The sequence below is a fragment of the Microchirus variegatus genome (assembly GCF_963457635.1).
Source record: "Microchirus variegatus genome assembly, chromosome: 14".
NCBI lineage: Eukaryota > Metazoa > Chordata > Actinopteri > Pleuronectiformes > Soleidae > Microchirus > Microchirus variegatus.
Genome location: NC_139815.1, coordinates 13,901,695 through 13,917,503, shown reverse-complemented (window position 1 = coordinate 13,917,503; position 15,809 = coordinate 13,901,695). Strand labels below are relative to the sequence as shown.

Sequence of the window (15,809 nt, the reverse complement as noted above, 5' to 3'; positions counted from 1 at the left end):
AGCTGAGAAGCTAACGTGTGGTTATTAGGTAATTTCACTCGTACTGTTTCATGAAGCCGGAGAATCAGCATCTTTGTCGCCAGAGAGGAGAGAGTGGGAAGAACATGTATAGTTTGACCTGTTTTTACATTGAGAAACTTAAACTGTTTTATTGTTAATATGTTTTATACTGTTCAAATTTCAAGTTAAACATGGAACTGCAGGGATTTTCTAAATAAATTTCCACCCATCCATTATCTACCGCTTTATCCTTAACTGGAGGGATTTCAAATGGGCAATTCAAATTCTTAAAACTGTGCAGTAAATTGTACGGAACTCCCAGATATTGGAAGTTGTTTTGGAAAAAACGGGCAAAAGCACTTAGTTACAGGACATTCTCTGGTCCTTTTTATGGTTAAAATAAATCCAGACGGACATTTTGAGGGTTAGGTGTTTAAAAGGTTATGACTATATATACACACAGTATATATGCACACACTGGCGTGCAGGAAAAGCAGACTCAGTGTATATCATGGAACAAAGTATCTGTCTTCTTTTCTGCAAAATATGAACTAACGCCATCACCACCGCTTCCCGACCACTATAAATGATAAAATCCACATCATGTTGAGAGTCTAGCAGCTTTCCACTCCAACGATTTCTTTTCTTGCCCTGCTCCCTCGCTCTCTATCTTCGGATGAGTGTCACGTGTCGTCGAGTATAGCTGCTCTTGACAGGTTTGTACTTAAATCCGTTGAGAGGAACATTTATTTTGCCTTTGTGGAAATCTCTCGCCTCCACGTCTGAGTTCGTAAAGTTCTTGTGGAATCTCGTGGATTTGAGCCCACCAAGAAATATCGGTGGCAGTTTTATCCCCTGGTGTGTTGAGGCCGTTATAACAATATTGTTTGTTTGTTTGCTTTTTAATAATATTAAATGATTAGATTTGATTGCTGCGATTATTATGGTCTTTAGTGATTGCAGTGGGATTTTAGACTTAAGTCCCTACTGTATTTTTGAAGTACTAAGTGCTGTATTAAAAACTGCTTGGGTATTCATGCTGAGAACCAATTTGTTTTTAGTGCTGTTTGGTGTTTGGTGTTTCAAATTAATTTAAATGTCTAACCTCCATTCATCTGCTGTTGGTTTGAAAGAGATGAGTGTGGCGTTCAGCCATACTTCTGTTCTGACAGAGCAGGCATGTATAGCTCGAGGCAAGGCAGTTTTTTGGAGGGGTGATCAGTGTGTTTTTATCTCAGACCTCTGCCTCCTCACTACAGCTCTGCTAGTGTCTCTGTGTCTTTCTTCTGTCATTAGTTCAGGAACAGTAAACTGCCTGTTCATGTAAGAGGCCCCTTCCTGCTTCCACACCACCTCAGCTGAGTGAGATTTGCTCTTGAGATACAACACAAGTGTGAGAGTTCCCAGCATACATTAAGCCTCGTTGACAGACCTGGTTACCAGCATCTGTGTCTATTGTGTGTCACCGTTAAAACTCATAGTAACGGTCTAACTGTATGAATTTTTGCCTGCCATGTATGATGCATCCAGCTCTGGTACAAAAAACTAGCTTCAAGGGAACATATTATGCAAAGTCTACTTTTTAATCATTTAAATTCTTATATTTGGGACTCTGGAGGTCCTTTCAGTCGGCAAAGTGTGAAAAAAGATGACTCACTCATGTTTTTGTGGTCCTCCTCGTGAGAGTGCTGGCGAGGGCAACGGTATCCGAAAAAATTAAAAGTCCGCGAAAAGTTATATTTTTGGCTCCACAGTGCAGCACAGAGTTCTACACACACTTCCAGCCTCAGAGAATTTATCTGTCCAGTGAATACATTTGATGGCAATGTGCCTGCTAGAGCCTGCAAATTATCACTTTTCCAAATGCTATCTGCTGTTAGCTCCCAGTAGCCTCTGTGGCTGATGTCATTTCCTGTCCCTTAAGTTTCGTTTTACTTTTTTTTAAAGAGATACTACTATACCGAGCGTATCTGAAGAGGGCTGTTTTGGCAGGGTGATTGAACTGCTGTGGTGCTTCATCCTTATGGTATTTTGACCAAAGCATGTCACAGACTTGTTCATTAGGACACCAGGGAACTAGGTTAACTTGGAGAAATAGGGGATAATATGTCCCCTTTAATCTGACTGTGTAGCTGAAGCTGTTTTGTCCCTCAAAAACATTCACCATTACAAAATGTGTTGTTTTAGTGTCTCCTAAGTGCATACACAGTGGTAAATCCTCATTTCTCATTTGCCGATGCTGTTGTTTCCCATGGAGTTGCATTAATGACCGGTCTTTCTCCTCGATTCTAGAAATACGATCCAGCGGACGAGGGTCTAAAGAAGGATCCGTGAGGCAGCTCCCTCTGTACGACACGCCATACGAGCCAACAGAGAACGGCGGTGACACGGACCCCGAGCACCCGCGCTGCCCGAGGGAAAGTCGGCTGCCCCAGGACGACGAGCGACCCCCCGAAGAGTATGACCAGCCCTGGGAGTGGAAGAAGGAGAGGATTTCCAAAGCATTTGCAGGTACGACAAAACCAGTGCAGAGACGAGAGTATCACCAAACATAATATATGACTGATATTAAGAAGAAATAGGTAAACAAGTTTATTTGATAATAATAATATTAATAAGAGTGCACAACTTTGCCACTTTACTTTGTCTTACAAGATGTATTTCAGTTGGTGCTGGGCACGTTACCGGCGCCTGTTAATGGCGTCAACATGGCATTTTTCGTGCTGCGGCACCAGAATCCAGGCACCATTTACAAGTTAACTCCGTTAGCTACTTTAGCGCCGCTAGCGCACATACAGTAGAGCTGGAGAGGTATGTTTATTAAACGAAAAGTTACGTGTTTCAGTTAATGCTGGGCATGTTAATGACGTCAATGACGCCAATGTTAACGGTGTCCGTTAACGCCGCCAGTGTGACGCGTTTCCATGAGTGACCGGAAAAAGACACGCGTGCATCATGTTTACGTGACTCCCTATTGTTAAAATGCGTTTCTCTTAAGTCCCACAGTTTTTCGTGCCGCGGCACCAGAGTCCAGGCACCATTTACCAGTTAGCTCCGTTAGCTCCTTTAGCACGCCTCCATTAGAGCTGGAGAGGTCTGTTTATTAAACAAAAAGAGCAGCGCTACAAATAACCAGCGTACCTGTGTACTGCATACGCGTTCCGCCACGCGCGTCTTTTTCGGTCAGTCGTCACGGAAACGCGCCATGTTTTAACGTTAACGGCCCAGCACTAATTTTAATTCAACTCCTTTTTGACAGACCATAAATTAGCTTTCTTCATCCTAATTTAAATGGAAATACCTGTTGCATAATGATGTCAATACACTTTGAATCTACCCATGTTCAAATTCAGCGTAGCTAGGACTGCATTTTTCCATTTCAATCTCAATGTTTTAACAAATACATCTTTCTTTTCTGCTCGACTAATCCAGGTGACTGTTGACAGCTCTAACATATTTGCTTGTGGCTTCTGACAGGTTTAATGTTTCTGCTGCTGCTTTCAACTACATTTACACTTCTTCTTCTTCTTCTTTTCCCCCCTGTGTTCAAACACCTGCTCAGTTCACTTGCAGGTGTCCAGCATACTCTGTGTTGTTTTGATCCAGCTGCTGTCTGTTCAAACTTAAGATGATATCTTCTGCTTTGGGGGTGGAAAGGCATGATTGGTTGTGCAGGTGCATGTAGGTGCAGGTAGTCTCTGTGTTGTGGGAGCTTTAGCATGGCTAACACAGCCATAACATCAAACAGGGCTGTTCCTGGAAAGAACATGGCTTTGGACTATAAATATGCACCCCAAATTAAAAAAAAAGAAAGAAAGAAACATCAAGCTTTTTAAGTGATTAAAGAAGGCCCTTTCTCTTTATATTTTTTCTTTTTTTTTATCCTTGAACAGCTCTGCTTTGTTATGACTGCATTAGCTACGAGGGCTCTGTAGGTGGCACTGGATCAGATCCCCACAGAAGAAAGGACTGCACCTCTAAATCCCTAACAGGTACCACTGGAGACGGGGGATGGGGAGTGTCTCATGTCTGTCTGTGTTTGTTTTTTGTTTTTTTCTTTTTCATGTTCACATTGTGACAGTGATGTCTGAGCCTTAAAGGACTCTTTTGTTGGTTTTGGGGGTGAATTTCTAACTGAAATCCTCAGAACTAATGATAAAAAATTTAATAAAGTCTTGCAGTAGATTTGAGAAAAGGTCACTTCACCCACTTCAAAGGCAAAATCAGCTTGATTTGAGACATTTCTTGATTCAGATGACATTACCAGGACGCTACAGTTGTGATTATCCAGTGTGCTAAAAATGGCACCGGGACTCAAATCAGGATTTTAGTGGACACACAAGTGTTGTCAGGCGTAGGGGTGATAGGGAGGTAGGTGGGTGCCACGAGAAAAATCTTTGGGGACGTATTGCTCACAAACCTAAAACTGTCCAAGTGACATCTCTGTGTTACAAAGCTGTCCTGACATTTCCCTTTTCCATAAAGAGACAAACACACACACCAATCAAACAATGAGCACGTGTTGAGACATTTCCTAAGTGTTAATTGCCTTCAAGGCATGAAATACAAAGAAAGACCAACGAAAAGAAAAGAAAAAACTTTAAAAAAAAATCCATTCTACTTCTACTGAGATAGAATTTGCTTTTATTTCTATTTAAGAAAGTCTTCAATTCGAATGTGTATCCTGCACAATAACATCAGGATCATTAAATCGTGACGGTTCCATTTCCCTTTTTTTAACTACAGTCACTTCAACAATGCCTTTAAAAAAAATAAAATACGCATGACCATTTGTGGAGTTGAGTTTTTAAATTGCGCTTTATAGACTTGTTAATTTTTATCCTCCATCCGTGTGCTGAACATGAAATGGTGTTTTAATAAAGCCAAATTGATATCTGTAGATAGATAAATTGAGATCTAGTTAATCACGTTTGGGAAGTGGAGATCAGGTGGTGGATTTAACTTTCTATGTCCTGGTAAATTACCTGTATTTATGAAGGGCTTTTCTTTTAGCAATGACCGCTCAAAGTGCTTCACCCATTCATACATATATTTTTACCGTACTGTATATGCAGCCCTGTTTGGCACCTGTCCACTAACCCACAGTGTCACACGTGTGTGAAACAGAAGTCAGTATTTCATGTTGATTGATTTCTAAAAAACTTCCTTGATGAATTTAAAGGTCCCATATTATGCAAAATCAACTTTTTAATCATTTAAATCCTTATATTTGGGACTCTGGAGGTCCTATCAGTCGGCAAAGTGGGAAAAAAGATGACTCAGTCTAAGTAAAGGAGATAAAACTTAAAGCTAAATTCCTGGAATTGTTGTCTCGCGGAGCTCCGCTTTGTCCGTAAAACACGCGAGAGTGCTGGCGAGGGCAACGGCATCTAAAAAACGGAAGTCCGCAAAGTCTGTGAAAAGTTATATTCTTGGTTCCACAGTGCAGCACAGAGTCCTACACAAACTTCCAGCCTCAGAGGATTTATCTGCAATGTGCCTGCTAGATCCTGCAAATTATCACTTTTCCAAATGATAACGGGGCTGTTTTGGCAGGGTGGTTGAACTGCTGTGTTTCTTCATCCTAATTATTTGACCAAAGCCTAATGAACATGTCTGCGTGTCGCAGACATTAGTTTATTAGGACACCAGGGAACTAGGTTAACTTGGAGAAAAATGGTATAGGACTGTTAATATCTGAAACCTTTAGGAAATGTTTACACTTCTGTTTAATTGACGAGATGAGCCACAGTAATCGAGGTAAGAGAGCAGAGATGATGCTGACATGGTCTTCACTGTAGTTGCATATAAGATATAAGCTTCATTATTATTATTATTATTATTATTAATAATAATAATAATAATAATAATAATAATAAATGTGTGTTAAATCTTTGTGTCATCAAAAGGAAGAAAGCTTGTGAATCTTATTTGTGAAAGAGGCTCAAAGGAGGTTTGGTGCATACTGATGCTGATCTATAATGAGTATACCAGTCTAATACCTTACACTAAGTGAACATCTTGTCATCTGCGGCAGCCGTCCCGATTTACATAGAGCTTAGTCTTGTTTGGACAAGCTCTGTTCCAACTCATTCACACTGCACGTATAATATATTGACACACTTTTCCTTCTGTGTTTTCTTGACATTTATGTTACTTCCTCTTTTTTTTCTCCTTGTATAATCTAGGCCCTCAGGTGTCATTCTCATAGGAGTCGTACTGTTCTTCCTCCGCCACTGATTAGTTAAATAAGAGATGCTGCTCTCTTAATCGCTTTTCCTCTCCCCTTCATTATTTTTCTGTCAAGCAGCACTCAGAGGAGGTTGTTTCAGATGCTGTTTACTAACACGTCCCTCTTTCAACTCCCCTTTACAGACACTGTCCCTCTTTTGATGATGATTAATTTAATTTCCCTTTGGATGTCAACGTGTTGGCTGGGAATTGGAAGAGCTAAGTCCTTAAATTGTCTTTCAAAGGAGAAAGGTGCAGGCCAAAAAGTACTTTGATTTATTGCACATCCTCTATTCGGGCAGCAATAATTCCCCCCACTGTTTGGAAGACGGGAAGAAAGATGTGAAACGAGTCTCGGGGACAAACTTTGGTTGGTTTTGTGGATGAGCCTCAGATCCAGACATCAAGAGGCTTACAGAAAGTTACCCATCTTTCAAGGTTGGACTTTGTGCATCTGCACCTGAGGCTTTGATCTTTGCAACCAGCTTACCTCAAATGTCAAGAAAGTACACAGTGCCTCAGCATTTAAGTCCATTTTTGAAGCAGTTCTTTAGGGCTGCTGACGGTGCTATTGTGTCCGCTTCAGAAGTCAGCGTTGCATCACTTTTAAGAGTCAGCTCAGGGTAAATTGTCAGATTTTACCAGTTTGCTGTTAGCTTAATCTTAATCTAAAATCTCCCCTGTAATAGAAAATGAGATTTCCCTGTCTCATTTTCTCATGAAGCAGGTGCTGTGCAGTTCTCCATTTGGTTTTTAAACGATAGCTTTCATCTAAATAAGTAGTAAGTAATAAGTTTGATAACAATTCTCTTACTGACTGTCGATTTCATTCTTGAAATTTTCATGTCTCATTTTGGGCAGCATTGAATGCTTTGCATGATTGTTAGGTTAAATTAGGTAAATGAAACAAAACTTAAGGGACAGGAAATGACATCAGCCACTGAGGCTACTGGGAGCTAACAGCAGTTAGCATTTGGAAAAGTGATCATTTGCAGGCTCTAGCAGGCACATTGCTGTCATATATAACATGTATCCACTGGACAGATAAATCCTCTGTTTGTGTAGAACCCTGTGCTGCACTTTGGAGCCAAGAATAGAACTTTTCGCAGACTTACGGTTTTCAGATACCGTTGCCCTCGGCAGCACTCTTGCATGTTTTACGGACAAAGTGGAGCTCGGCGAAACAACAATTCCAGGAATTTAGCGCATTGTGATGTTCCAGTGAGTGCGGAAGTCAACATCGTGTGTTTTATCTCCTTTACTTAGACTGAGGACCACAAAAACATGAGTGAGTCATCTTTTTTTCACAGTTTGCCGACTGATAGGGCCTCCAGAGTCCCAAATATAAGGATTTAAATTATTAAAAAGTTGATTTTGCATAATATGGGACCTTTAATTGAAGAGAATATAAAAAGAGGCCAGGCCATAATGGCTTCATTGATTGAAGCCATTATTTGTAGGAACAAATAACAAAATTTAGGTATCTGATACTGTTACTTACAGTAAAGAAAGTCTTTTATCTAAAGCACATATTTGCATGTCAAGTTTCCTAAATTGTTTGTTTTAAGGATGCATTAAGTTTTGTAAATTCACCTTTTGATTTAACGTTGGCTATCTGCAATGGATGATACCATTATTACCCTAATTTACAACATGGTGTGTACCTTCCCCTCAGTAGCCAGTCCCACATGGCTGAACAGGAAACGCATTAACGGCTCCGCAGTGAAATTAGTGATTTAAAATGTTCTCCCGTCGCCGTTTCAACCACTTCTGTAGGCAGACGGCTTCATTTATACTCCGTCTATACTGCGCCGTTTGCTGAGCGAATTTGCTCCTTTATGATTCTATAGTTTCTGAAGCTCTTTATGGCTGCGTAATGTCAATGACTAATGATGCTGTTCACAGGACTGGATTTCAGCGGCACTTTTGTGTGCGCATCAAAAACACTCACGTTTTACATCCCAACAATTATGTGGCACATCAAAACGTCTGCAAAATAAGTATTAACAGATAATGAAAAAAAAGATGTATAACCACACTTAAACAGTGCAGTGTTTGTGAAAAAAAAGAAAAGGGAATAAATAAGTACAGAGTAGGGCCTACACCTTCCCTCCATGGTATAACACAATAATGCAATCTGCAGACTATTTGTCTTCATTAATGACAGGGAAAGGGACAGCAGACTAATGCTCGTGGCTACAGCACTTTTCCCCTCAGTTGTCCCCATGGCTGCCTGCATTCTCACCTCTACACAACATGGTCTGGCGTTATTATTCACTCTCTATCCTGACAGGTATGCAGTGGAATGTAAATTCCCTGCCTTGTTAAGGTGCTTGGTGGCTGTGTATTTGCGGTTTGGTTAATCACTCATCCCCCCCACCACCCCAGAAAGAACACACACACACACACATGTCACAGCCTCTGTCACAGCCTCCCTTTCGTCTGTTGAGTGCGGGTGATGGATGACCCCGAGCGTGAAGAGTGAGGAAGACGCATTAGAATTGACCACATGACGACGCTCGCAATGGAAAGTGCGCTCGTGTGTCCCGTCGGCTTAATCCCTGCGTGCTTTGTGTTGCACATGTGGCACGCTCACTCACACACCCAGACGTGGACACACCAGCGTCGGAAATATGAACCTCATCGCAGCAGGAAGGGGGATCAAGAGCTATTGTTACTTAATCTCTTTGCCCTCTGGTACCTGCTAGTAACTCCTTTCTTTTGGCTCCTGGCCAGCGGGGTACCATGCATTTAACAGGGAAGATAACAGTGGGTGCTGTCTGAAGTTGCTCCCTTTGGTATTGCGGAGTGTTATGGTTTCTTTTTTAAAATGAATCTTCGTTGGCCCAGGAATTCAAGGCTCACGTCCTAAAGTAAATAACAGTCCTGCAGTTGTTACCTGCACCAGCTGTTTTTGTCTCTCAGTTTTGGTGATTCAGATTTTTCTGAATCCTGTTTGCCTGTTCTGGCTTCCTCCCGTCCTCTTCTGCAACTCCTTCCTGATAACCTTTCCCGCCTGCCCTCTTCCTTGAGCGTCTTTGTGTCATGCCATCTTTCTCTGGGCCACGGGGCGTTATCGCACTCGCACACATTGGTCACAGCACAGCAGCGCTGTAAACCTTCCTCACAAAGTAGAGAAGCGTCGCGTCACCCGGCAAGCCCTCCAGAAAGCTCCTGCTCGGCCAGCCGTCACTCACCTATCTCTCACTTCTTTCTCTTTTTAAGAAGAGGCCTGGCTGTCATCTCATGTCATTCTTGTGCCAACAAACAGATCTGTGCTTTGAAAGAGAGCTGGGCCGAATAATGTGGCAGATACCATATGCAGAGAATTATGAGGTGGCATTTTCGCTTCCCTTGCGCGATACACGGTGGTTATCTGTTATGATTGGGGTGTAGCGATGGAGCTAACGCATCTTCAAAGGAGGCTGGCTTTGTTTTCCTGAGCTTTTTGGCTCGAAACGTGCAGCATAAACATCACAATCTTCGGGCTTGTTTTTGAATTTGCATGCAATTAGCCAGCCAGATTAAGCAGAACCAAATTAAATGGCGTTGGTGGAAACGAGCGTCGCTGGTGATTTATGGTGTTGCGATGTGTTTACAAGTACCATGGGCTAATGAAAAGCCGAGGTAAACAAACACCCAGCTTTAAAAATAGACGTGCTCCTGGTCAGAACAAAGGGAAGGTAAACTTTAATTTTGAGAAAACAAAGGGAGCAGGTGCCCCTTTTTTCCAAGGATTCAAGCTTTCAAATAACGATTCGGCTGCAATGTTTACAATGCTCGTAATCAAATGTGCTGTGTTAAAATCCAGGTGAAATGTTGACTGGCACAAGGAAGAGATTTTTGTCCTATAGGCATGTTTGTGTGGTTAACTTGATGTTTCATTGATTTGGATTCATTCATAGTCGACAGGTGTCGTGTACTAATATGGATTGAGAATAATCCAGTTAAGAGATAGCATATTGATCCAAATGTAATCAGATTAAATGGCAAAGATAGAGTAATCTTTTGGACCTATTTCAGCTTCCCTAGAAATAGTCATTAGGCTCTTTGTGGTCACATTCAGGGAAGGAAAAACATACGTTTACTGTAATCATTAATTGCAATAGTCAGAATCGGAGACTCCAGATTGATGTTTTCTCCAGTCTTTAACCCTGTAAAGCCCAAACCATTAAATCATTGACAGAAAATCCAAATTCTTTGAAACTGGAGCCTTTATTGTTCCTTCTGAACAAACAAACATTTTCCTTTTTTTTGGTCAAATATCAATTTCCATATAGCGGTTTTTAATTTATATCATATTTGATACAGCAGGTCACAATGTTTAAAGATTCTTTTTTTTTTCTTGAACAAAAAAGACACAAAATCTAACAAAAACAATGTAGCAATGGAACTGGCAGGGTGGAAGTCTGGAAGACATAACATTTCAGTTATTTTTTTTTACTCATTTGCTGTTCACAACCTTTTTATTTTTGAGTGATGGCAGGCTTGAAAACTGTTTTTCAGACAGAGATGCACTTTGCATTTCTCACAGTACACATGGGCAAAGTGGCCCATGCAGTGCTGGCATCTCTGTCGGGTTTCCCGTAATTTTATATATCGGGTTTGTCAAGGAAGAAATTGTCACACTGCTCATGTGGGGGGCTCAAAAACAAATGTATCACATATGATACGTTTGGTGTTATAGGGTTAAATGACTACACCCTTTTCCCCCCATAAACTAGCTTTTGACTCCTGATAATCAGCTGGATACATGGTTATTAATGTTGTTTGTATGTTGTTGTGTTGGAGATGAAAGTATGGAAATCTCTGAGGCAGCGCAACGAACCATCAGGGCTGATGTGTAAATAAGCTCCAGTGTGTTACCGGCGCACTACATGAACAACACTGCTTGGCGTAAATATTGTCTCATCCATTACGCAACATCGCACACAGAGTCGACGCTTATTAAGCAGGGTCTCCGAAAGGGCATCATTTTTTAAAAATACATTTGAAAGTGAGTTTCAGTCGCCCAATTTTGCGAAAAAAAAAAAAAAAAAACTCCTGGATCCGCCTTACCTCGATTTCCACAGTAGCTTAATGTAATTATTCAACTGTGAAACCAAGCAAATCTGATCCACGCTCGCCCGCATCATCTCGTCTTCCTCACACTGACTCTGCAGAGTGCAGGCAGGCCTTCAGCTCCCCGAACAATTACACACTAATCTGCAATGTGAAATGAGTATTAGGCTTTTAATCTCATAGGAAGAGAGTCCCTTACTTCACCCCAAACTAGAGGAAGTTATATTATCTTCCAGAGTTTGTGACCTTCTGTCTCCAATCCCCCGCTGTTCCACCACCCCACACTTTTCCCCATTAGTATAGGCAGCAAACGGCTTCTCCTTCCAGCCACCTTTCCCTAGATAAGCCCCTTGACACGGTAGCCCCAGCTATTTAATTGCTTGTCAGACCAAATATTCTGCAGCTTTTTCCCCTTCATCTTTGCTGATATTGCTTCTCATTAGCATGTATTTTGAAACCACCGTGCTGCAATTCCTCGCCGGGTTATGGACAGACAAGTCTATCAAATTATGTTCATCCTCCCACTGAAAACCAGACGCTGCACCGGCCCAATAAACGATACACTCACGCTTATGAATGCAGCTCCTATCTTTTTTTTTTATTATTGTAGGCAGCTGAAGCAGCACTTAGACGAGGGGGACATCGCGCTGAATCAAAAAATGCGACTTCACTAATCTGACAAAATAATTGCCGTCATTTAGTTGAGCAAAACTCGATGTTGACACGATAGCAAATCCTGCAAGCTCTTAACTAAGACATTTCCTGTTAATTACTGAGCAAAAAAAAACACATCCTTTTATAATGAGCAAAAACAAGAACCAGATTTCTGATACAAAAACCTTTGTTTAATGAATATCTCAAAAGCAACTTTATCGTCGTGCCCCTAAGCCTCGTCTGCTGCTTAATTAACGTCTGCCAGTCTGTTGCTTTTTTGTCGCTCGGGTTTGTAAACACGATGTTGAGTCTAGTGACGCCGCCGCTGCCGTTACCAACTTTTTTTAAGTGTTTTATTTTAATCTTGTTTGGTACAGTATTAAATAAATAAAGGTGGAGTTTTTTTATTTGTTAAGAATATCTGTTGCAATTGAATTCTTATTCAAATGACCAAACCCCCCATTGACCCGTAATTGACTCGGGTCAGTTGGGGGGTTGCAACATTCAGCCGGTCCGATTTTGCTTTCTCACTTTAGTGCAACGAACCAAACCTTTTGAATAATCTATTCCCCTCCTCGCCTGAGGCGGCGCTGCAACAAAAATTACTGGAGACGAGACATCAATGAACAAGAAAACTCGCTCATCTATTGGTTAATGCAGGACAACTTCTGTTTCCTCCCATTAGGAGGAAAACATGGAGCTGCATCAAATCTTATCGTTTTATGTGAACATCAATCAATTTGTGAGTTTACAGCCCAACAAAAGATCTCGAGTTTTTAAAAAAATTCCATCAACTAATATTATTTTGTTACACAAACGTGTAAGTTAGTGTTGTACCAAATCAAAATTATGTTTTCATACAGTTTGGCTAACTAATCTTGTTAAGATGATTTAAAAATTATATTAAAAAATTACATTTGAAATTTTTAGTTGGCAAAACTTACAAGTTTGTCTAACAAAATAATATTAGTTGATGGAAATTTTTTAAAAACTCAAGATCTTTTGTTGGGCGGTAAACTCAAACATCGATTGCAGTAAGTTGGCTTGAAATTTTGAGTTTTCTCAACTTTTTATTATTTTACAGTGTATGCGTTGCAAACATTTATGTTTTGGTTGCGCATGTTTTGGTTGCGTTTACCCACAATGTCCTGCTTTCTACCCACAATGCCCTGCGTTGTGATCCTCTTCCTGCATTTGGTTCACTTGAAAAAGGTGTGTCTGGATACTAAAACAGCGTTAACAACAATCGTAAACATATAATCGTATATGCATTGCAATAGCTCTCCAAAAACTACTACTGATGTGACTTCATTAGCCTTTGGTTTCAAGCTACAACACAAAAGTCCCTTCTTTCTTCCGTCTCATTTGTCCTCAGCTACTTAACATGTGGCTCTTCCTCTAATGATGGATGCTTTTGCACGAGCGCTCAATTCACTGAGGTAGTAATATATGCTGGCTGGACATTATTTAAGGGACAAAGCCTGCCCGAGTGTCCATCATCAGGATGGATTCTTCTGAAGTTTGTTCCAGTGGGAGATATTCTCTGCATCATATGCATTATTTTCTCTGAAGGCGTGCACTAAAAATAACAACAGACTGTGCGCTGATATACTGTATCAGTGATTTTTGTTCTGAGGATGTGGGGTAACGGAGAGGGGAAGGACGGCAAGGCCAAGCATAGATTATTTTCTCAATTCATTGTCATGTTCAAATGATGTTGTGTTTTGTCCATTAACCAGAATTATTTAGTTTGAATGATTCCTTTGTTATATGGAGCAAAGAAATCAGAAAAAGAATCTAATTTTGAGGTTGTTGGATTAATCGTTGCAGGCCGACATTTCTTCAGTGAAGTTGATGTTCAGTAGCGTTTCACTAACGCCAGCCCTCTTTCTAACTTTAACCTAGTGCTGGGCACTAGGTTAAAGGCGACGCGTTTCCATGACGACTGACGAGAAAAAGGACGTGCGTGACGTCATGTTTACGTGCCGCGATGCCGGAGTCCAGGCACCGTATACCAGTTAGCGCCGGTTAGCGCGCCTACAGTCGAACTCTGTTTATTAAACGGAAAGAGCAGCGTTACAAATAACCAGCGTACCTGTGTACTGCATACGTGTGCCTCTGTTTTTAAAGTATCTCGTAAACATGACGTCGTGCGCGTCTTTTTCCAGTCAGTCGTCATAGAAACGTGTCATAAATGCCACGCTAACGCGCCCAGCACTACTTTAAGCCCCAAGTTCTTTACTCATTTTATCTGCAAAGTGGAACCAGCTATCAACACCCAACCTGTCATTATAACTAACAAATCTTCCTTTTTCAGACCTGTTGTATTCTCTCCTTCCTTCTCTACTTTACAGCTGCTGCTGATTCTTGGATCAGATTATCCTGTAAAGCAGCTCTCTTCCACGATGCTGACATTGCATACTCTTTTCTTCCCTCTACTTTTTTCTGTCATTGTTTCCTTGTCTTCTTCACGCCGTCTGTCGTCGCCCATTTATGCCTCTCGTTTCCGTCCTCTCCTTCCCTCCACCTCTCTTCTTGGTGACTTGGGGACCACTTGCAGTAGAGATTAAAGTGATCAAGGACCTACCATGGCCCCCTCCTGTTGGCCAGCTCAACACCAGCCCTCCCCTGGTGGAGGAGCTGGAGTCTCCCTCCCAGACAGCTCAGCCCTCGCCGGGACAGACAAGCTGTGACCAGCACCACCATGGTGGGTGTTGGTGTTCACATTGTCCTGTGTCTTCCCCCCCCACCCCGGTTACTGTCCCTCCCTCCTTCCCTCCCATTAAATCTGTCCCATTCGTCCATCCATCTTCCCCCCAATCATCCATCCATTCATCCGGGAACCATCCTTCAGTGCGGTTACATGTCTGTCTCTCTGATTTCATTAAGGAACACTGTGAACGGTGAAGTGTGTGTGTGTGTGTGTGTGATTGGTTTCCCCTGTCATTTGCTGGTCAGTGATGACTTACTTGAATAGTTCACAATCTTTGCGAGGCACAGTCTAATGTGAATTTAAAGTCTTAGTTCAGTAATGGCTGTTCTCTTCCATCTGGATTACATGTGGCAGAAAATCTCTAACTCCTGTGCAGGTTTTTAGGGCTGAAGGCTCATTAGTTTTAATTGTGCCGAACTGCCTTCTGCATGGGTAATTGCCATTTGCTGTGACCCCCATTTCCTCTCGTCAACATACTCATAACTGTCCCAGATGTCTCTCTCTGGCCCACTGTTTTTTCTACAAGTGGCTCTCGTGAATCGATGAACTGAACTCATTTTGAGGTAATTGTCAGTGCCTGTGTTAAGTCTCTTCACCCGCAGGTTTAGCCATATTTGGCACAAATGTAGTGTTTCATCTTAAAGACGGGATTCCTACACAGTATGGAAAAGTATGGAATTTAATTTTAGTAATTTCCAGGTCTGAATAAGTATGGAAAAAGGGAAAACAGTATGTTTTTTTGTCGTTTCCAGACAATGAAACTAATCAAGCTGGCTGTAGAATGGTGTTGGGTTACCATGGTTACTGTCCGCCATGCGACTGCGATTCTCATTTATTTATTTATTTTCCATACGAGCCAGCCACGTATTGTCGGGAGCGACAGTGTCGTGGATCCATGCAAGTTTTCCAAGGGCTGGCTTCTTGAAGAATGAGTGAAGGATTTTAAAAGCATTTATTTACATAATAAGCATCTAACAATTGGTATTTAAGGACATTTGAGTCTGGAAAATTATGGAATTTTGAAATGGAAAATGCATAGGAACGTCACAAAATCCTGTCATGGCCTTGGTGATTCGACCACTCACCAAAGATCCAGAGAAAGGGCAGAGGTGAACCATTGCTTAGTAGGTATAATATCTTGTTTTATTCT

General features: G+C 41.4%; 1 protein-coding gene across 5 annotated transcripts in view; it reads left to right on the top strand.

Moving 5' to 3' along the window:
* Nucleotides 1-15,809, top strand: part of shf (Src homology 2 domain containing F) — a gene marked incomplete at its 3' end in the record, with an annotated part of 102,635 nt that overhangs the window by 71,731 nt on the left and 15,095 nt on the right. For 2 of the 5 annotated variants that reach the window (XM_083900729.1, XM_083900728.1), the window contains exons 3-4: nt 2,293-2,511; nt 14,507-14,653. In XM_083900729.1, the coding sequence (XP_083756855.1) occupies nt 2,293-2,511; nt 14,507-14,653 (366 nt within the window). Of the gene's footprint in view, nt 1-2,292; nt 2,512-3,893; nt 3,993-14,506; nt 14,654-15,809 lie in introns of all 5 variants that reach the window. The other 3 variants (XM_083900727.1, XM_083900730.1, XM_083900731.1) reach the window with 3 other exon arrangements.